This window comes from Fistularia commersonii, chromosome 4 (assembly GCF_037954325.1).
Source record: "Fistularia commersonii isolate RoL2024-O1a breed Wild chromosome 4, RoL_Fcom_v1.0, whole genome shotgun sequence".
Taxonomy (NCBI): Eukaryota; Metazoa; Chordata; class Actinopteri; order Syngnathiformes; family Fistulariidae; genus Fistularia; species Fistularia commersonii.
The window spans coordinates 19,267,601-19,290,865 of NC_141287.1; the positions used below are offsets into that span (position 1 = coordinate 19,267,601).

General features: G+C 42.5%; 1 protein-coding gene across 1 annotated transcript in view; it reads left to right on the top strand.

The window, feature by feature from the left end:
* The first annotated feature begins 1,087 nt into the window (after positions 1 to 1,087).
* The window catches only part of kcnh7b (potassium channel, voltage gated eag related subfamily H, member 7b), a 41,765-nt gene continuing 19,587 nt past the window's right edge, over positions 1,088 to 23,265 (top strand). Inside the window, exons 1-5 of the mRNA XM_086145840.1 lie at positions 1,088 to 2,976; positions 3,199 to 3,429; positions 13,846 to 14,001; positions 20,130 to 20,570; positions 21,069 to 21,280. Of these exons, the coding sequence (XP_086001966.1) occupies positions 2,901 to 2,976; positions 3,199 to 3,429; positions 13,846 to 14,001; positions 20,130 to 20,570; positions 21,069 to 21,280 (1,116 nt within the window). The 5' untranslated portion in view covers positions 1,088 to 2,900. The remainder of the gene's footprint in view (positions 2,977 to 3,198; positions 3,430 to 13,845; positions 14,002 to 20,129; positions 20,571 to 21,068; positions 21,281 to 23,265) is intronic.

Genomic DNA, 23,265 nt, shown 5'->3' on the forward strand with positions numbered 1-23,265 from the left:
TGCTCCGCACAAACTCCCCACATTATGTCCTTCGGTAGATCTCGCCCCTCGCCCACGCTTTTTTTTTTTTTTCTCTACCCTTTACTTTTACCAGTCAGCATAAATGCCAGCGTTAATCACGTTCGCGTCCACGAGAGAGACACGCACGACCGCGATGGCTCTCGTTGTTAGCCGCGACATCCCAAGACGCAAAGAGAAACGAAAACAAGCCGATCCCCTTCGTCGGAAAGGGTCGACTGCAGCTGGGTAACGGATACGAGACGGGGGTTAATGCAAGTATGATTCAATAAAAATGCCTCATACGAAGCGCCGTGGCCCGAGGACGTGTGCGCTCGCCGGTCCGGGGAGGAGACCCGCAAAGACACAATAATGCTCTTCCGAGTTGCATTTTAAAGTCGATTCGATTCTCACCGGGGATACGCGGCGCTTACTGGGATTGTCTGCACAGGGAAACAAAAGTGCATTAATCCCGCATTCAACCGCAAATGTGCAATGATCCGCATCCTGTAAGAAATACAGATACAGGTTCTGCATTATGTATGCGTCGGACCACTTTTGCCGTCGATTGTCGGCACAGATTAGACCATGTATGTGTCGCGTACGATTTTATTTTGTGGAAATTCAATGCATAAATGGGAAAAAAAGCAAAACCGATGTCTGTGCGTGCATGCGTGCATGTGTGTGTGTGCGCGTGCGTCTTCAATCACATGATTGCTTTTCATCAGCTTTTCTGCAGCTCCCAGCGGGAAGCAGGAAGTGGCACTGAAACTGCAGCACCATGGACAGAGCCTCGGTCGATCTTTCTTTACTCCCCAGAAAGGTTCGGGCGAATCTTACACGGCTGTGAGTTTGAATGTTAACAGTTTTCTTTTGCATGAATCGATTCAGATCATTTCTGCTTTTTCACTGATGGGAAATCCACTCCATCACATTCGAGGATAGAATATCTTTTGTATGGAGGGAAATGTCTATTTTAAAGTCACATTTCCACTCCTTTTTTTTTTTTTTTTTTTTTTTTTTTTTAGGAGGACATCCTCCTTCAAATGACAAGTTTCAAAATTGGTCAAAAATAAACAGACACTTTTTTTTTTTTTTTTTTGGAGTCTTGGAAACACAGCGTGACGTCGGGACGCCGTGGCGGCAGACGGCGTTCTGCTTACAGTAATAATAAACACATACATCACCAATAACCGCACAGCTGTGAATGAGCCAATGTTTGTGAAGCAGCTGATGGCAATCTGCCAATACAAGCATGACTTCAATAACCCCCTGCCCTCCCCGCCGCCGCCGCCGCCGCCGCCACCACCGCCTGAACTCATGCCATGCTTCATATGATGGCCTATATTATTAGACTGCAGCGAGCCACACGTATGTAGCTAAGAATCAACTGTCTTTTCGTCTGATTAATTGGAATCGCCGGACCTCTGAGTCGATGCCCACGTACGAAAACCCGAACGCCGTCTGCCAGGAAGATCCTCGGGAAACACGCGGGCCAATAAAAAGCCCCGGTGTTTTCCCCCGGAGTTGGCACACTCATCCGGTCCTCAAGTATCAAAACCAGGACCGAGGCACTAATTAATATTGGATTTCATCGCGGACGGCAAACATCTGTGCTGGCACGCAGGGGTGTTCTCGGGTTTTTTCTGGCAGAGCGGTTCCCTGTCACATAATGCTCGCTCTCAACAGCCCGTCACCGAAGAGAACATTATTTTTCTGTCGTTTGCGAGATCGGTGGTCGGGTCAAGATAAGTTGAATTTCATACGCACGGCTCAGGATGACCGCGCCGAGAATTCTTAGTCCACGATGTTCCAAGTGAGATTTCACTTACTTATTAAAATGATTTGATTGGCTGTGTGCTCACAGGATAGGAGCAGCAGTAGGCGTGCGTCTAAGGTATACAAACAAATAAAAATTAACATTTCACCCCTCCAACACAAAGTAATGAGAACAACTAAAAGGTATAATATAGTTGTTTAAATTTCAATTTGCACTCTTCACATCCTGTTAATTCCACGTACTGTACATTTCTTTGCACTGTTTACATAATATCCTTAATATTTATTGTTTTGCTTTGTAAAATACTCAAAATAAGAGTTTGAGCGCACAGGGAAACACGTTTCATACGACAACAAAACTTTGAATCTGAATTGTTTACTGTCAAAAGCTGCAAACTCTCCCTATTATGGTCTATTAAATTTAGCACTGAAATGTGTGGGGGGGGGGGCAAAATTAAAAAAAAAAAAAAACAGACAAGTCACTTTGTGCAAAAGCAGCCCGTTGAAAATAACAGAATACAAGGATAAACCACTTCCGATGGATGGATTTTACATGGTAATTACACGTGATAACTAAAGAAAAATATCCTGCATGTGCGTATTTAGGGATTTCTTCTTTTTGTTTGTCTTCTTCGGCATTCTGTCCGCCATAAAAATTCAAAAATAAGAGCTTATCGCGATTATCCTCGGCGCAAAGGCTGGGAGGGGGGAGTCATCCATCCGAGGTGGAGGGAACTAAGCCCCCTGGGAGAAACGTCACCATCCTGGCCATATCGACCACTGCCCACACACACACACACACGGAAAGACGCACACACACACGCCGGCGAGGACGACAGGATCTCTTTTCTTTGCCGAAAGAGAGGAGGAAGAAAAAAATGCTTCGAGAAATGAATTTCACCCGAGCATTCCTCCCCGTTTCCGAGCGTCTCGGAGAGGAGCCTCTCACTTGCTCCTGCATGCAAGCTGGATAAAAAAAAACAGAAGATAAAAAAAAAAAAAGTAGGGAGGTACATTCAAAGTAGAGAAGAGGAGAGAAAAAAAATCGGGGGGTTGCGTGAGTATGATCGGCATGGAAGGGGTTTTTTAAAGGGAAAATCTGCAGGATATTCCGAGAAGAAAACATGCCTGTGAGAAGAGGACACGTCGCTCCGCAGAACACATTCCTTGGAATAATCATTCGCAAATTCGAGGGTCAGAGTGAGTATGTTTAGGATTTATAGACGTGGAAATAAAAAATGTGAGATATGATGGAAGGGTGAGGAGGGGAGTGGGGATTTTTTAATTTTTTTTTTTTTTTGTAATTTTTTCTGAACAGCCTATGTGCAAAAAAAAAAAAAAAAAAAAAAAAAAAGTGAACTTCTCCGGCTGCAGGTGAGTGCACATCTTCACACATTTTCTCTCTTCTCCACCTCTTCCCAGACCGGAAATTCGTGATAGCCAATGCCCGGGTGGAAAACTGTGCGATTATTTACTGCAACGACGGCTTCTGCGAGATGACGGGCTTCTCCAGACCGGACATCATGCAGAAGCCGTGCACCTGTGACTTCCTCCACGGAGACCTCACCGACAAAGAGGCCATCGGCCAGGTGGCGCAGGCTGTGCAGGGCTCCGAGGAGCGCAAGGTGGAGATCACCTACTACCGCAAGGATGGTGAGTTGCGGTGACGGAGATGCGTGAGAACAGAGAGAGGGCAACCCCCCCGCCGGCCCCACCCCTCCCGCAAAAGCTGCCCCGCACATCATCCGTCTCACGATGGGGTCTGTCAGCCTCCCAGCTTACCTGCCAGTCAATCCCGGAGTGCACAGCATCTCTGATACCCCGCAGTCAATTTTAAGCCTCTGCTATATTTAGGTATTTACATTACTCACCGCCGTCAAGAAGTCCTAAAAACAAATAAAAAGTTTTGCCCGCTCGGAATGGTGTTTTCACCATGTGGCTGAATCCGATTGTTTCAACCAAACAAGCCGTCTTTTCACTCAAATCGACAGCTTTTTAACGGCGTATCGGACGAAGATCCGGTTCAATCAGGGGAGTCGATTGGAAACGGCGACCGACTCGCGGCGAATGGAAATACCAAGCGTCGCTTTCCGTCGTCGCGCCTCCTTAAATCCCAGTCGTTAAATCCCCTAAACTGCGTATGACCAATTTAAAGCTTTTTTTTTTCGTCAAATTCGCATGTCGGTCAGTTATTGTGGGGTGATACGGATGATATTTTGTCACGATGTAATCGTATTTTCCTGCCCTGCGACAACGCGCTGTCTTTTTATAATTTCTTTAATTTCATTCAACGACGACAAAGCTTGGTTTGCCTTCGTCGAAGAGTCATTGCATTTGAAGGTAAACACATCCACCTCGCGCTTCAAATCGCTACGGCGAGCGTTTGACAGGCAAAAGAAAAGACCCCGGGATGCTTTAAGCCACGTTTTTGTTAACAGCAAAGGTATACGTTTTCTTTTCCCGGGCGGCGGATCACTTCTCTAATCTGCAGAACTGCCGTACAAGTGATGCCTCCTGCTTTTTTTGCAGCTTTGCATAGAAATGCGCTCCTTTCAGCGTCGACCATTTTCATCCTGACAATAGCGCCTGTGATTGTCATTCATTTCTGGCCTATCGCGGCGCGCCGGTATGAATGGTGTACTGCAGAGGCAGCAATCCCAAGTCAGAGGGAATTAATACGATGTTACCGCTCAGTGGCATAAATCCCCCAGATTGACCACCTCCTGTCATGCTCTCTCATGAGCTTTTTGTGGTCACTATGACATAGCTTTGCTGGCTCGGTCCAGAAGAGCACCTCGTGCACGCAGAACGGCTTTTCCGTCCGCCCTTCCGTGATCCGACGCCTTCGACACACCGTCTCCTGATTTATTTTCCCGTACGTCCAAAAAAAAGCGTTCTAGGAGGATCGGAGGGGGCGGGATACTGTAATATTTTATTTAGTCATAAGAAGCCGGGTCTTTAATTTTTAATCCCGAGTTTGATTAGATTCTAGGCCATGAATGCATGTTTAATCTACCATCGGCAGCCACCTTGCCTGGTGCGTCCTTAACCGTGGAGAAAGCCAGTTTCCTCCCGCCGCCACATCACCGGAAGTATGTTTCCGAAGAGCGCCAGACAATTATCTGCAAACACTGGAGGGTTTGTTTGCAAGAGCACGAACAGCTTGGATTTGACATGTGTTTTTTTTTTTTTTCCTTTAAACCAACTCGTCTCGGATTTTCCCGCGCACGAGCCGTACGCTGCAAGGTTTTTTTTTTTTTAAAGTGCGCTAAATGAGAGTCAAGGAAACATTCGGGCGTCGGCGTCGCTTTTTTTTCTGTCTGTTCCGGATCCTCCCCGGTGTGCATCGCGGCTTCACGACACAACTCTTAATACTCCTCGCCGGAATTTATGGGGGGGGCGCGTTTGCTCATGAATAAAAATGCCAGGGATGACAGTGCAGTGACTGGGAATGAGCAGCTTACAGAGTAAATGCATTAAACTGGTACGGCGGGTGCAATCCTCGCTCTCGCGCAGCTATAGGGGAATGAAAGATTCATGGCCTCCTTGAGAGTGACGGCCCTATTGATCCCAGTCTCTCCACACTTGGGCGAAGAGGACGGTACTCCACGTCTCCTCCTCCAACATTACGACTAATTAGTTCCCATTAAGATCTGGAAATCTAACTCCATCAATTGCAAGTGTTTTCCGCGCGGCGGAGTTCCGAACACGCGGTACATCGCCGCTTTTGGTTTCGCCCCTGAAATCTCCAAACGGCACGCGGGAGGTTTTGTGAAAGCGGTGCGATATCGGGAGAACCACAGGCTTGACTCTTTTCTTCCAGCGTTGATGCATAATCAATGAGATAAATGCACTCCCCGTGATGGCTTCATAAAGCTATCCTATTCCATTGGGTGTAATAATACTTTGTACCTGAATGAGTCTTAACAAAAGGAAGCTGACACCGTGGAGCCGGGAGAAGTTAAATGGATAATGGCTACATAACGGCGGCAGCTTAGCTAACCGTGCTGAATGATCTGGGACATGTGGTTTGCGTGGGTGCAGGGTTTCACAGGTGACTCCCCACCGAGGGGACCGAGGAGTTGCGCGGCCTCGCGGAGGAGTCGGAGGCAGGGCGGCGAGGGGGGACGGGGACACGGAGGGCCCCGCGTACGAGCCGAGGCTCGCGCGGAACTTTCCTCCGTCGGGTCGCATTTCGCCGAAATCAACAAGTCCGAGAGGATAAGGGAATCGCAGACATGCCGGCGATGCTTTGCGAAGGCGGCCTGTGCGGACAAGAGTGCCAATTTAAAGATACAGATCGCATTATATATGAATTTTTTTAAAAATACAAAGCATTTGTCGAGCAAATTTTTCATGTCCGAAAAAAATAATCACGATATGAATACGAGAACGAGAAAATGGAATTAGTCGCGGTACGCCCCAAGCGAGCCGTGACGCCCCCGCATCATCCCAATTGGCGCTTCCTGCATCCCTTGCCACATCGTCCGGGTAGTTCGTACAGTATGCATATCTCGTGTCGTGCTCCTATCTCTTCTGTGGCGTCATTTTATATCTTTGTGCTTATTTTGTGTATCTTTTTAATAACCATCACGGGTCCTAAGAAAGCAAGCGGGGAAGCCAGAAGGATGCTTTCTACGAAAAGAGCGAATTATAATCGCGAATCACGAACGTGATGGACGTGCGGTGTGACAGATATCGCACGGGAATATAATCGCGTTTTGGAAGAGGGGTGCGGAACGAATTATTTTGTTTTCTCTTATTTTAAATGTTGAAAATTCATTTAAGATACAAAGAAATCAACTTACGAAACCCACTTGTGGAACTAAATAAATTCGTATCTTAAGCGACCGCTGTTATTTCAAATGGATCAAAACTTCAATTACTCACCGTGCAATGTGTTTTATTATCACATTTCTTTTCGGACATTATTGCTATTCGGCGCTTTTGAGCTCATCTGAACAATGAGCTAGTGTTCGATGGGCTGCGGCTGCAAGGGATTTGCAACTTACGGCAGAAAGATACCAATTCGACCGCAGCTGTTAGAAGTTTGGCATGCTGACGTCAAACCCTACATTCAAGCAAATATCAATGTCTTAGTGTTGGCTTCCAGCTGGCTGCCTGGTCTGAATGAACTGATTAATTATTATATTTGTACATACATATACCAATTGTGCGCCGCTTATGAATCTGTGAATGGCTGCTATTGTGGATTAAATCAGCTGACAATGGATGGTTTTCCAGCCAATTCAATGGGAACTAGAATTTTAATGTACCACAACAATATGTATCTCAGCTTGTATCTGACTGGAATGTTTATCCACCGGTTATTCTAATCCTTCGGGATGTTTATGTTGGAAGTAGTAATCTAATATTCCGGCCGCATACCATCTGTTTTTCCCCTTAATCAGGTACTCCATGTTGAATTAAAATTTTGTCATCCGTTTAATTTAGCCTGCCGACATTCTCGCTAAATTAAGCAGCAAAACAAAAGATCAAGTGGCAAAATATCATGATCCGGTGACGATAAAAACACAAATAAAATGTAGTTAGAGCTGCTAGTTTTCCCTGATGGCACTGATGACACTGATTGAAAATGAAATTAGGCCAGGCCTTGTGGCTTTCAGGAGTCTTCATTGAGGCTAGATATCGCCACGAGGGCCAAAGGCTCTAAACAAAGGGTTATCTTGCATGGCCTCCCCCAACATGCCCTAGTCCCAATTGGCCATTCCCCAGTAACATAGTGTATTGGCTTAAGCAGAATAGCCCGAAACCTAAAACATGTCAGATTTCATTATACAAGTCTACTACCGAGCGATCGTCTGGGGCTGCGGTATTTAAAAGCTGCGGTTGTGAGTGGTACATGGGTTGAAAGAGACAAAAACAAGTACCAGTGTTCATCGTTATTACTCGTGTTTCAACCTAAAGCAGATCAGCTTATGCAGATTAATATGAAGCCTCAATACACCGTATTAAAATGGGGTTATCCCCGGAGGATGTCGATTTTTCCTTTTCTTTTTCTTTCTGGAATAAGTCAAAAATATAGCATTCGCACCAACGTCTCTCCGGGTTACACCGTACGTCCACCTTTTCGCTAATACAGGACGATACGACAATCCTACACAAATCCATTCCTCATTAGTCGATCTTGTTTCGTCCTTTCTGCTGAATGTTTGGTGGCAAAGAATTGCAGCTATATCGAAATGGCTATTTCGAGTTTGTCGAAGCGTAGCCGGACACGAATCCATGCCATTATCATTTACCGCGTTGCCTCGATTGCAAATGAATGAATTGTCATTTATTTCAATTTCTAGAGGGAAAAGGTTTTCATGCGCTCGATCCGTTGTCACCGTGCAAAAATGTGAGCGAGGTAAGATTCACGGCTCGGTGTTTGCACTCATCCGTGCAGCCGGTTACTGTCAGGCGCCGAACCCTGCGCTCGTACTGAGAGATATCCCTAATGTTTTGGGCTTTCTCACGGAGATGCCTCGGGTGTGTCGGATACAAGGAGCACAGCTCAGCAAGCTCCGTTACAGCTCAACATACCCACCACCAATTCCAGCTTCTCAAGATGCACATTAAATACTTCTTGACAGTTCAACCTCAGCAATATAATCATATTATTGCGTTCCATCTGTATTAAACCGCATCGCCTCCACCAAGGTGTACTAATTAGATTGCCAAATGAGCGCGCACTTATTCATCTCTCAAACATCGTCACGTTTAAACAACTCCGTGTGTCATCATTGTGATAGCGTCTACGGGACAACTTGATCAAGCAACACGTCTTTCATAATTGATGATGGAAATTGACTCTGCGGCAATGAAATTTCCATCGTGAAAACTATACGCCATCCTTTCTATTCAAGCAGGTGTAAGTAATGTTTCTTGGCTCGCCGGAGAACACGCGCTTTACAAAGGTCAGGATAAATGGACATTCACCCTCTCATTGGTACAAATGGTTGTTCTGTCAATGGCGACTAACCATGTCTGGCAGCTAAAGCTGCAGTATAATGTGCAGTTTTGAGCGCCGCAGCCTGAAGCTAAGCTGGTCAGCAGACTTCAGTCTTGCACATACCGTGCATAATAGATCATATGCATGGATACTTACTGGGTCAGGCTGTGAACTAAAATAAAGATAGACGAGAGAAGAAAGAAATAAAAGTGGCCGCCAAGTGGTACGGTAACCGAGAGACCTCCGTGTCCTTGGCCCTTTGCGCAGTGATGGTGCAAATTACCTCGCGCTCACGTGGATGAAAATCAGAATTGATGGTGCTGGATTTTCACATTATTATTATTATTATTATTATTATTATTATTATTATTATTATTATTATTATTATTATTATATCACTGCTGGTTTTGGTTAAAGGTTGTTTGGAGAACTGCATTTCTCTACCCTTTGCGTAGTGACGGTGCGAATTACTTCGCACTCACGTGGATGAAAATCGGAATTGATGGTGCTGGATTTTCACATTATTACTATTATTATTATTATCATTATTATTATTATCATTATTATTATATCACTGCTGGTTTTGGTTTAAGGTTGTTAGGAGAACTGCATTTCTCTACCCTTTGCGTAGTGACGTTGCAAATTACCTTGCGCTCACGTGGATGAAAATCGGAATTGATGGTGCTGGAAATTCATATTATTACTGTTATCATTATTATTATTATTATTATTATTATTATTATTATTATTATTATTATTATCATTCTTCTTCTTCTTCTTATTATTATTATTATTATTATTATTATTATTATTATTATTATTATTATTATATCACTGCTGGTTTTGGTTTAAGGTTGTTAGGAGAACAGCATTTCTCTGCAGCCGCTGCCATTTAGCACGTAGCTCTGTGTGTGCAAATGGTACCTCGTAACATTTTCATTTTGATTTCCAATGTGACTGGCGAATGATTTGAAATGTTCGGTCAGGAAAAGGCAAAGTGCATAATATTTGCAGAAAGCGACAAGATCTATTTGGAGTTTGATGCGAGTCAGAAACCCGATGAGGAACGCGACGGCCGATGAAGATGAGACCGTCTTGCCACGAGCAGCTCAGCTGACTGCACAGCTCGCTTAAACTGATTTGAGGTTTTTAGGAAAAAAAAAAAAAAACAAACAATACCTGTTTTCACTCCCATAATAGTTCCTCTTATCTACCAGGCATATGAGAGCTATGAGCGTCTATGCAAAAGTGGAAATGGCTGCAAAATACAGTGATTGGTCCGTTTCTTTTGGTCAAATACAGTAGCAGCTGATTTACCACTGCAGATATGAAGACTCCTTCCTTTGATGGGTTTTGGCAGGGGTGACATTCAGCAGGAGGCCAGATGAGAAGGGACCCCCTATAGCTTAGCCTTTAAGCAGAACCATTGTTTTCCCATCTGGTGCGATAAAGTAGCGCATGAATATCTGTGGATTGTTTCATTTTGGCGGCACACAGAGCTGGTTGTTGTTCCTAATAACACACACTAGATCTGGGAGTGTCGGATACACAAAGTCACTACAAGGAAGTTTTTTTTTTTCTTTTTTTTGGGGGGGTGGCTGTTTGATTTTTGAGGAGGAAATAGCTTTCTAGGCTGTTTATTTTTTTATGAGGTCACTATCTAAGATCACTTAGATAGATAGATAGATAGATAGATGGATGGATGGATGGATGGATGGATGGATGGATGGATGGATGGATGGATGGATGGATGGATGGATGGATGGATGGATGGATGGATGGATGGATAGATAGATAGATAGATAGATAGATAGATAGATAGATAGATAGATAGATAGATAGATAGATAGATAGATAGATAGATAGATAGATAGATAGATAGATAGATAGACATATTTTCCGTTTACTCAGATTAGATCAGGCATTTGAACATTTTCATATATAATCTGCTCAAAAAAATAAAGGGAACACTTAAACAACACAATGTAACTCCAAGTCAATCACACTTGTGTGAAATCAATAGTTCACTTAGGAGGCAACGCTGATTCATTTTGACTTGTTCTAAGGACATTACATCAACATTGGATCAGCATGTAGTGTGTTTTTCCACTTCCAAATCCAGACCTCCATTTGTTCATACATTTGATTTCCATTGATCATTTTTGTGTGATTTTGTTGTCAGCACATTCAACCATGTAAATAACAAAGTATTTCATAATATTTCATTCATTCAGATCTAGGATGTGCTATTTTAGGCTTCCCTTTATTTTTTTGAGCAGTATATATATATATACATATAAACACAAAAACATTGGAATGTTCATTTTTTTCAAACTTTGAATGTCCAAGCAAGTTTTTCTTTCTTAAACTTGGTAAAAAAAAAAAAATAGATGTTCTTCATATTAAATGTCCATCATGTTTGTCGGATGAAAAATACCCCGGAGGTTTTTTCCAGCGCATAGATTAGATTAAAAGTGAAATCAAACGTCAGTCTCAGCGAAGGTTAGTGCTTTTCTCTCTGCAATATAGGCCAAGTACTTTGCCTGATAAATCTTCTACCGCCTGTTCAGCTTACAACAATTGAATCCATAAATTGAAACTATTCTCCATCAATCAGGTATAATGAAGCGCTATCAATAGTGGTGTCTCTTCAGCGTACATTTATCGATCTGAGTGGCGGGGAGCCTAAGAGGGACGGTATTCTTCCAGGTGGGGGGTGCTACAACCATTAGTTTTTATGAAGAGTGCTAAAAATATGAGCGTATCCATGGTAAAGTATTGAAATCTAATACATTTTATGTGCCCGTAGTTCATAGGAGGTCCTTTATTTGTACGGTGATAATAATACAGGAGGCTCAGATACATTGCTGGTGTTTTGACTGCGGGGGGGGAAATAGACACACACACACACACACACTGCTCAACATTTGCTTTATTTGGACAATGTGGGTCTCAACTTCACTATCCCTTTAAGCGAGCGGCTGCAGTATTAGTGAGGCGAAGCGAAGAGCATCCTGGCAATATGTCTGCTTTAGCCACATGTCAGCTCAAGTCCCGAGATAGTTCACCAAGATGATGTGTATTGAATCTTGAATTACTGGAATCTCCAATCCCCGGTGGAAGTCTTTAAAATAAGTCAACAAAGGGCTGCAGTTCCCCTCCCAAGGGTCTTTTTAATCTTGTTTACAAATGCAATTTACAATTTACAAAAGAGACTATACAGACATACTGATGAGAAAACAACAAAAAAAAAAAAAAAAAAAACAGAGTTCTTGTCCTCCTCAACCCCCTAAATCCAGAATCCCCGGCAACTCGATGGGGTTTTGTTTTGTTTTTTCTTGTCCTTCATGCAGTTTATATAATAGGCTAGAGATGTGATTGCTGATTTATCAACAGATGACAGCGTACAAGGCTAAACGTTTTCAGAATTTGGCAATACCTCACTTTATCCATTTGTAAAATCCATATGCTTATTAGGTTCGTTTTATTGAATTTACAGTTTTATGCTGAATTTCGTGAGCTCCTTAAGAGGACCAGAGCCCTCCATTAGTTATATGGATGCGGTCGTAAAGTAACAAATGCTCTTTTCCTTTTCGTGTCTCGGTTTTGTTTCGGCCGTCGTGGTAAATTTTGAATCTTAAAATCAAATGCAAGAAAAAAAAAAAAAAAAAAGTCCCATTTTTACAGAGGGGGATATGTAGAATTAGGTGAAAGAGTTCGGAGAAATGCAGATGAGGGCTTTTCATAAAAAGGGGATTTTCTGCGTAAAGACCCGCAGCCCTCTAAGCACGGCCCTCCTACTCCACATGTAACATAATACATCAGACATGACACAAGAAAAGATGGGCTCGCTGAACTGTGTGCACACACGTACCCAAAATATCCCATTATATTTCCTCTACTTTCCTTTCATTGTATGCAAAATTGTCATATTGTCAGATCATCACTGATGACTGTGCATCATTTCTTCTGGGAGTGTTGATGCAGAAATCCTTCCAAAGGAACTCTGGCGTGTTGAGGCAAACCAAGCTTGTTATATTTAGTCAGACAGCAAGTCTACTGCTAATGAATGCTGCTGGCAGGGTGTCTGTTGAGCCCTGAGGAGATTACAGTGAATGCTGGTAATATGTGTCCTCTGTGAGTAGGAGCAACACAACAAGCCAGACAGAAAGACAGAGAGACCTACATAGAGGGAGGGACAAAGGGACATTTTTAGATCTAGGCATTTTTTTAATTTTATAGGCCACTGCCAGGTGAGAAATAACTTTCTTTCCAAATTTCCTCTGAAACTTTCAGTCAAGAGTCCGCAATGTACGCGTTGTAGTTTTACAGTACAAATGGTGAAAATCTATAAATACCATTGAGCTTTCTCATGTATTAAAGATGGTCACCATGTTATTCCATGCGCTGCAGCCGTTGCGTTGTTTAAGGTCCAGTGAGTAGAACGGTTTCTCGGTGGGCAGTTGCGCCCCGCGGGCATCGATAGCTTTTTTTTTTTTCCTCTTTTCTTTTTTTCTGATGCGCTATAAGCAACGCGGTTGAGAAATTGTGATATTCCGGGATGAGGACTAAGTTTAGATGAGGGCCGGTCTTCTGCCCCACTGCTTCACGCTGACGCTCAGTTGTTGCGATTGTTCCTATGAGCGCATTGCAACCCCCTAAATTGGATGTAATTTGTCTTCCCTGTTGATCCATTCCGCTAAACTATCGCACTTGCCGCCCCGCGCGGCGGTTCGTCTTCTGGCACGTTTGTTCGACATCTGTAACGTTTGTCATTTCCGCGCGATACGTCGCACGCATACCAAAATACATATGACACGTCTACATATGGCCGTATGTAGGGGTGCGACGCAGGCAAACACAAACACATGCAGGCGCGTAAACTTTGTTTAACCCTTAGGCTTATCTCAACTATTTCATTTCTTCTGACGTGCAGGCATTGACCTTTAAATCAGATCAACTTCTCCTCATTTTTTTTCTCGACATCTATGTTAGGCCAGAGGGAAGCGTCGGTCAGTTTTTAACCGCTGACAAGCAAAAGCGTGAACATTAGTTTTAACTTTATATTGCAGCGATGTTTTGATTTATTTTTGTTTTGCTTTTTTTTTTTTCAGGGTCCGACTTCCAGTGTAACATTCACGTGATCCCGGTGAAGAACGAGGAGGGCGTGGTGATGATGTTCATCTTGAATTTCGATTACGTCCTGGAGGAAGGGAGCGACAACTCGGCGGAGAAGATAAGCCCCACATCCCCGACAAAGTCAGATCAAAGTGAGCACTCGGTCAAATTCAAAAAGAAAACCCTTGTCGGGATAAAATATACACACGTATTAAAATAAATGCACTGTACGTATGTAAAGAATCATATAATAGTTGAAAATCCTATCTACAGTTCATTCATAAAACTAAGCGCCGCTTGAAACATCCCAGAATGTTGCCAGCTTCTGCTTTCCCTCAAAACACTGCATTATTTAGTTTGTTGGTAGAGTGAAGTTTTCATGCAACGGCGATAAAATGTACTGTGCGCGCACAAGGGGAGGGAATGGCCCGCTTACATAACCTCATCTCCTCGAAAATGTTTAATTGTTAATCATTATATCTGTTTCGTGTCTTCCGAGACCGCGGCATCTACGGCGCCCCTCATTTTTAATTTGGATGTGTGTCAGGAGGTGTAAATGTCAGCGGTATATTCCGACTCGGGATCCTTCCTCCGACCGAGACTCGGCTATCGGGTTCATTCGGCGTGAATCCCTCTAAGGCCGTGGTATTCGGCACGAGCTGTCTGGCTGTGTGTGCGTTTTTGCAGGCGGGCGTTTATCCTGTTGATCTCCGCTCACGTGTACTTGCATCCTCGCAGGTGTGTGTGTGCTGCGTTGTTAACATAGCTAATCACAGTTGATTGCTTGCGACCGCACTTCAACGAAGGGACCTGTGGGTAGTTGGGTCAGACAACCATACCATGTGACTTCAGATTAGACGGTCCCGTCACACTTTAAATGTGACCTTGTCATCATCGAGCATCTTTTCATTAACAGAAGCTGAACGCGCCGTTTCCACCGTTGGACCAAGACGGAATTCGGGAACGACAGACCATCTTCCCTTAACCCTCATATTACGTTTCACCCATTGACCCAATGGGTCAAATTGACCCTTAATTTGACCCAAAATGACCCGTTATTTTGTTTTGCCCCATTATAAGATATGAGAAACCGCAAGCATTTTTATCCTTTCGTTAATCTAGAATTTTTTTTTTTATCTTTTCCATATTTTAAACCGATGGCTGATATAGGGATAATATTATTCCGTCCGTTAGCGGTTGAATAGAGGGCAACGGACTTGGTTATTGATCCTTTAGGACTTGTGATATCTCGAGGGGCTTCTCCGTTTCTAGCTGATTTAGGAATCCGCGCTATTTTGCCTCTGTGGAGTTCAAGATCAAGGTCATTTGCAAAACTTGGGCCTCTATCGCTCCTGGCTCTTCTCAAACGGTTATTCAATCTCAAACTGAGGAATGAAATTGCCTCCTGTGAAGAAAAAGCATAAACGTAGTAATTTTGTAAATATGTACATCTGGATACCGTATATTATGCGTTGCTGAGGATAAAGCGGGCGCTTGAGTCACGTCTTCTTTTCAAGTTTGTTGTGACGAGCCGGCGTCATTCCAGTGTGTTTTGTCCAAAAAGCACATTTCATTGATGAAACAGAAGCGGTAGGATATCAACTGTTGCAGGGTTGTGATGTTGAAAACGTCCCGTTGAAGATACTCTGCCTTTTCTGCGTGAGTCGGACCAACCCGAGCGGTCCTGCCGTATATTGTGTTTGGTTTTACACACTTTTCCCAAATGTGTTCCGCAGCCGAATCAATTTGCTCGGCCAAATATAATCTGGCTTTAGGTTGTGAACCGGATCGAAGCTTCACAATATACCATTACAGAAGCCGATTCTTTTCTTATCTCACTTCGGCTCCGGCAGCCCGAGTAGCTCGACAATTATCTCCGCCTGTAGTAGAACCTCGGCTTACGATATAATCGTGAACAAATCGGCCTACGAAGAGTTTTCGATCGAGCTGCGAACTGGCCTCGGCGCGCGAAGACACAAACAAACACCTCACGGGCTTTCCTCCATGTAGCGTTGTAGCATAGCGGCAGCCGTACTCCTGAAATAATGCTTTTTTTCAGTTAGTTAGTCCACATTACGGCTCCCCAAAAAAGTTAAGACTGCAAGTGATAGCGTTGTTTTAAGAAGTGAAGAATTACAGCCGATCTGAAGATGGAAATAATGTTAAAAGTGAGAGCGGTGTTTCTGTTACAGAGCTGACCAAGCGCTAACGCTTGGCTAAGTCGGCTATTTGTACGAACAATGATGCGCTAATGACGGCTAAAGGTTTGACATCGTTAACTAAGCAAAGATCTTGAGTCTTAGAAGAAGTAGAAGAGTTATTGTTTGGATAATTGAAAGACAGCTTGCTGGAGACGGCATCAGTAATAATTAAGGTTATCTTTAATTCCTTTATGTTCCTTTTGCCACAAATAAACCCCAAAAAAATTGATTTGGTTCGCAAACCAAATTGTCCAGGACTACAGATGGAAATTAGCTATGAGCTATAATCTGGTACAAACATCTCTGCCTCTGTGCTTAATGTATTTGTACACTGTCCTAATAAACTTCTAAACAAACAAAACAACATAGTCAAAGAACAAATTCAATTTGTAAGCTAAGATTGTACTGTATTTATAAAGTACGTTCACATTTATATATATAGATATTTATGTCACATCCTCCGCCATCATTGTACCTGATTAAGTGTACTATAGGTAATTGTTGAAAACAAATTGTACCGAACCCATATCACCTTATTTGTTGTCCCAGTTGAGTAAAGCTCCATGAATCCTTCACACTCGAATGACGCGTGACGGTCATTTTGTGACGTGAAGGACGTTATTAACACCACATCGTGCGGTGGGAGTCGCAACAAAATGACATGTGAGCTTATGCGCTGCTAATTCTGCTAGTCTTTTCAGAAAAATTGTAATTGCTCACGGTGAAAAATATTAATACCGTCATTTCCGGATTATTGAGCGCACCAGAATATAAGCCGCAAAGGCTGAAATTAAACAGATGAATAAATGTGTATACATATATATATATAAGCTGCACGTGTCTATAAGCCGTACCAGTCCACGTTGTAACGTGGGATATTTATACAGAAAGATGTTGCGCAGACACTTTTTTTTTTTTTTTTAAACTTTTGATAATATACATACCGGTAACATCCACAAATACGTATTGGAAGGGCTTCCTTTTTCCAAACAGTGCCTGCTGAAAATGATTAATAATAAATAACACAAGAAAAAGTCCATCCATCCATCCATTTTCTATCCCCGCTTTGTCTTCCTCCTGCACAATAAAACCACTAAACTTGTCTCCTTCACTGGTGACGAGGCTAAACATTTTGGCGTTTTCATAAATTACCCACATAGTTGTTTGAATCGCAGTTTTCAAAAGCGTGCGAAAAAAGTAGCGGCTTATATTTTGGAAATTGCAGACTGAAGACTGAACAGTTCTGCGGGTAAAAAGACAATGATAATTTTTCTTTATGTGGGTGTGGTGTTCACGTGCGCTTGCATGGATTGCTTGGGCGAAGCCACCAAAAAGCGATAGATTCGGATGTGAGGCGCCGTAGCTGTAACATCAGTGCATCTGTCTGAGGAATGGAAACGGCAAAGACATTATGTAAGGAAGGTGTAGAGAGACGGGGGGCCTTTCTGTAAGGCAGGTTCCCTTTCATCCTCCCTCTATTGTTAATGAGTCAAACCGCTCGCTCGAAATACACAACCGGCTCCGCATTTAATGAGGTCGAGTCGTCGCCTTAGTTTTCGGCGTGTTATTTCACAACGATCGTTTAACAGACAATTAGTTCAAAGTCCTGTTTTTATAATTGAAAGGCTGCGTGAGTTCTGTTGTGACCGAGCATGAAAACAAAAGGGAAAGGAATGTATGCGTGGATGCACACCGTCAAGAAACCAGAGCCCAGATCCGTCGGTCTTGTTCTGGTTTGCCGGACAAGCTTCGGCATCTTTTCTTCCCCACGTTTACTTTACGTCAAGATGTCAATGTTCCCTGAGCCTGGTTTACCTTGACCTTCAACAGAGTAGTAGGTGTACCAGTAATTAACATTTTTTAAAATTTCACATCCTTTTTCTCAAAGGGTGAAAAAGACTATTTTCTGCCCCGAATTTCCCTTATTTTAATCTTTTTTAAATTAACTTAATGAATTTAAATTAATTTAATTAATTTATTTTTTTTATTTATTTTTTTTCCTAATTTCTTTTTTTTTTTTTTTTTCTTGCCCCCTTTTAAGAATTTTAATTTCACTTGTGCTCAAAAGGTATGTCCTTAAAGGAAAGGGCAGTGACAGCTTGCAAAAAAGGGAAGTCAAATTTGCCGTTGCCTGTAACTCCTGCGCGAGCAAAGTGTTTTTGTCCTCACTGTCAGATGTCAACACAGTCTGTCAAATTTTCTCTAAGGGCGTAGTTGACATATATGTTAGTAAAGGTGATCAAATGTTTCTCAGAGGAGGCTTGAACAGGGAATATTTTTTTTTCCCCCGTAAAGCTGGGAAAACAATAGGTGAACACCTCTCTCCTCTGAAATATCGGCAAAAAAATGTTGTTTTTTTCCGGGAAGTAATGTGGAAGCTCTCTCCAAAGTCACACCTTTCGGCTGAGGAAACCCCACGTGACAACAGCGAAACTCTGAAACCACGCGGAGTCTTCCCGCATTTCTTACGATGCCCGCGATTGACTTTTAAAACCGAGATCTTGGATATTGCCGAGGGCGTCATGCATAAACAAAACTCGGTGATTCATCAACCCTGAAAAGGGATCCATCACGGATCACCTTGTAAAAACAGAAAGTCATAAATATGCTTGTGTTTCAGGCCAGCCATATTTTAGCTGACTGAAAACACATGTCAAGGAGAATGATGTGACCCCCCCCCCCCGAACCCGACTATGGCTGATGGAGGAAATGGAGCAGGACAGTCCTGACAGAGCTATGACAGATATATCTGCTGCTGTCATTAATTGTGAAGATTGCAGTCATTTATGGCCAAAGTTGTTGGTTGGCGGAGGCTGTCACTGTGGATGCACATCATCAAGATGGTCAAGTGTAGTTTTTTCACTTTCACCGACCCCCCCCAAAAAAGCTATGCTCACAGAGAGGATACATATATACGTGTATATATATATATATATACACTGCTAAAAAAAAATAAAGGGAACACTTAAAAAACACATCCTAGATCTAAATGAATGAAATATTCTTATGAAATACTTTGCTCTTTACACAGTTGAATGTGCTGACAACAAAATCACACAAAAATGATCAATGGAAATCAATTGTATCAACCCATGGAGGTCTGGATTAGGAATCACACTCAAAATTAAAGTGTAAAAACAAACTCCAGGCTGATCCAACTTTGATGTAATGTCCTTAAAACAAGTCAAAATGAATCTGTGTTGCTTCCTGAGTGGACACTATGATTTCACACAAGTGTGATTGACTTGGAGTTACATTGTGTTGTTCAAGTGTTCCCTTTATTTTTTTGAGCAGTATACATATATATATATATATATATATATATCATCTTGTATGACACTTTTTCTTCTTTTTTGCACTTTACATGCAGCACAGCCAGTGCCGCGCTTATCTGCACATGTAATTACTGCCCTCAGCGCCAAGCTGAGCCCAAATATCTTATTGCACTGCTGCACTGTTCATATTTATCACATTTATAATAATGTTTGCTGTCATTATTTCTCATCAATTCATCTCCGAATGCACCGCGGAGAGCAAAGTTGGAATTTCACTGTGCAGGGAAACACCTTTGACAATAAACGCTTCGATTCTTGGACCATCATTTGAGGATATTCTAGATATTTAATACTTGTCCGATCAGGACATAGAGGAGGAACACGTCACCTCTATAATCTATATTAAAGGTGATTCAGGGATGTTGCATATATATTTAATTTTGCTTTTTTCCTGGTATTTGTTCAAACGCTTGTGCATTTGCATTGGCATTGTATTTCTTTTTTTTATCAGGCTGCTCGCTGATTCTCCGAGACCTAGAATCAGCTGAAAGGCCAAATACATCCGATAATAAAATTTAAAACGCTTCAAAAAAAAAAAAACTATTTAACATTGTAATGAAATGAAGTCTGGATCCAGGGAATATTTATTGAATATTTATTGGATCCAGAGAATATTGAAAAAGGCACAAAGGATATTTTGCGTTGGATTGATGCCAAAACCAAAAATTGGGTTTCAAAGTAATACAGATATGCTTTTAGAAAGTCAAAACTTTTTTTTTTTTTTCTCTGACATTTCATTTTTAGGGAGGAGCAGATTCTTCCGCTTCCGCCAGGCTGCTTTAAGCCTGATGAATACCAACAAGCAATCTCTTCCACAAGAGGACCCAGATGCTGTGATGGTGGATTCGCCCAAAGAGAACGAGGGCTCAGTGGCCCTGCAGAGCTTTCCCTCACCCACCAAGAGCATTTGCAGTCCCATCGAGGCCAATGACACACATGCCCTCATCGGCTCCAGCCGCCACTCTTCCCAGGCTAGTTTGGGGCCAGAGCCGCTTGACCATTCATCCCCTAAACTCCCGTGGGAGAAGCTGTATCAGCCGGAGCCCCATCATTCCTCTACCTCCCTGTCAAATACCTTTCCCAGAGGAAGCATTAGTAGCATGAGACGGGCTTCATCCGTCCATGAAATTGAAGGCTATAGCGCCAGTTCAAAAAGCATATTTAAGGATCGTCAGACGAGCGAAGGTATGTTGCTCCCGATCGAAAAACGTGCTAATTAAAGCCCGGATTCGTACCATCCGTGATTAGAATTCAGACGCGCCGGGCGGTGTTGAGCGCGTCGGACGTGTGTGTGTTATAGAGGATCTCTGCCGCGTTCGGCAGGGCTCGTATGTGTTCGCGTGCAAATATCTTAACAAAATCTAATATTTTAATCATACGGTTGAATTATGTATGAGTCAAGTCCGATTTTATTCATGTGGCGCCGGTTCGCGAGCGACCCCACGACTTCCATCTCAGTAGTACCTTTGCTATTGGTAGATGTCAGAAATAATACTTAATTTTCCTTCAGTTTGGTGATAGTAATAATAATAACGTGAAAAGATTTGGAAACAATAGGAACGTTAGGCATTGGTGTCATCAACTTTATTTTAGGTTTATGACCAAGTTGAGAGAGGTTTACCAAAGTAATGCTTTTTTTTTTTCCCCTATCGTCGCTGTCATTTTCTTCTCCGCTCGCCAAAGGGCCTTTTAATCACGTGAAGTCCAGCTTGCTGGGATCTACTTCTGACTCGAACATCAACAAGTACAGCACTATCAACAAAATCCCTTTGATCGCACTCAACTTCTCCGAGGCGGCCGAGAAAAAGACCCACTCGCCGCCGACGTCTGAGAAAACCATCATCGCGCCAAAGGTCAAAGACAGAACGCACAACGTGACGGAAAAAGTGACTCAGGTAAGGTCACTGATTTCGGCATCTTTGATTATGAAGTTTACAAGGAAACTGAAATTCCAAATCATCTCCCTCCCAAACTCTCCCGTGACGTTCACCCTTTCTTAGTAAGCTACTTGCTTTGTTATGCTTTCTTCAAATTTTAATTAATGTTTCTTATTGAGATGCTGCCTCCTCGTCCCTGTACGGCTGCTCGGCGCGAGTCGTCCTCGGAGGCCCGTAGGAATGTTATTGCTCGGAGCGTGTTATGCCCCGATAGTGAAAGTTGCTGGCAGGAAAAAGAAAACAGCTGGCGACCAACAGTGCTAACAATAAGGACAAGAGTCAAGGATAATTCCTGGAGAAGGATTAGCACTTTGGGAAAGGAGATACGAGGATGACCGTTCATCCATCATGGAGAAAATCCATCTTTTTTAACTGCATTTCACGGCGCGGTCTCTATCAGTTCCAAAGAGAGCTGTGATTTCGTTCTTGGCTCGGTCAAGGACAACGCTGCGGGTCTCGCGTGCTTGTCAAAACGCCGAAACAATGGCCTCGCCGAAAACAAGCGGCAACTGTCACGGTGACACGTCGTGTATCGCAGCTGAAGACGACTTCCGAGGGGACGGCGAACAAGCTGTCTTTCGTCAAAAGCGAATAAAAGCCCCGAAAAAAACGGACAAAACGAGCATATGTCCGTAGCGTCGCGTAGATCGGAGAAAATGTGAAAAACACGCGCAGCTCCAAAGAAAACCAATACGGCCTCCTGGTGGAGGAATCCAGAAACCTTAGATTTAAACTTCTCTCAACGGAGCTTTCTCATTCATAAATGAAGACAGGCCATCATCGTGATTAACTGCTCTTCTTCCCCGCTGGCTTTAGCCTGGAGTTTGGAGACACCACAGAGATGTGAACACAACATCTACTTCCTGACTGGTAGCTAAGGGGAAATCAATAATTCATGTGTGGAAGATGGGGGAATCTGCAATGAATAGAGAAGCCGTCCAGCCTCATCTTCACTTCTGCACCATTTTCTGCCATAAGAGAGCTCTCTCACTTTGTCTGCCACTTGTTATTAAACCAAAAACAGGGGAAAGCTCGGCCGTCCTATGCACTTTGAATATTTTACAATGCCGACAGAGCTCGGCCCTGTGGAGGAATTAATACAAATGTTTGCTGACCAAAAATGTCTGCGGAAGGGGATTTTTTATTTTTTTATTATTTTTTTTTTTTTTGTGGTATAGGGATTAATATACAATTCATGAGGCTTTTCTCCTTTTCAAAGTATCCTAATGAAAAAATTACATGGGCTTTTTGGACAAATGCTGGCACATATGGAGCAAGTCATATTAAACAAATTATTATAATGTAGTCACAGGCTGCCGGTGCTTTCTATGGGACTCGCGGCTGTTTGCTCTCCTCTCAATGTTAAATAAACAAGTACGATTTAAAAAAAAAAAACCCAGGCGTTGGAACTGGACTTCTCTCATTAGCAACTATTCCTTTTCACCGTCACTTAAGTTTTGGTACATACGTTGACCTATATGAACTGACTGGATTATATTCATTTATTTTACAATTGGTTGCCAAATATTGATTTTTCTTTGGTTTTCATTTCCAACTAGAAAGGCAATGTATTTCTAACATTGAATTGAACTCACTGATTGATGCATCTCAAATAGAACAACACAATATGGGGATTAGCTACATATATATATATATATGTGTGTGTGTATGTGTGTGTGTGTATATATATATGTGTGTGTGTGTGTGTATATATACATATATATATAAGATGATACATATAAAAGATGATATATATATATTTGATGATACATAGCTACATATATATGTATATGTGTATCATCTTCTATATGTATCATCTTATATATATATGTATATATATATGTGTGTGTATATATATATATATATAGCTGTCAGTTAATTCATCTCTATCTGATTTTGTTGTTTTTTTTAAATCCCAAAACAGCACCAAAAATCCAGCATCA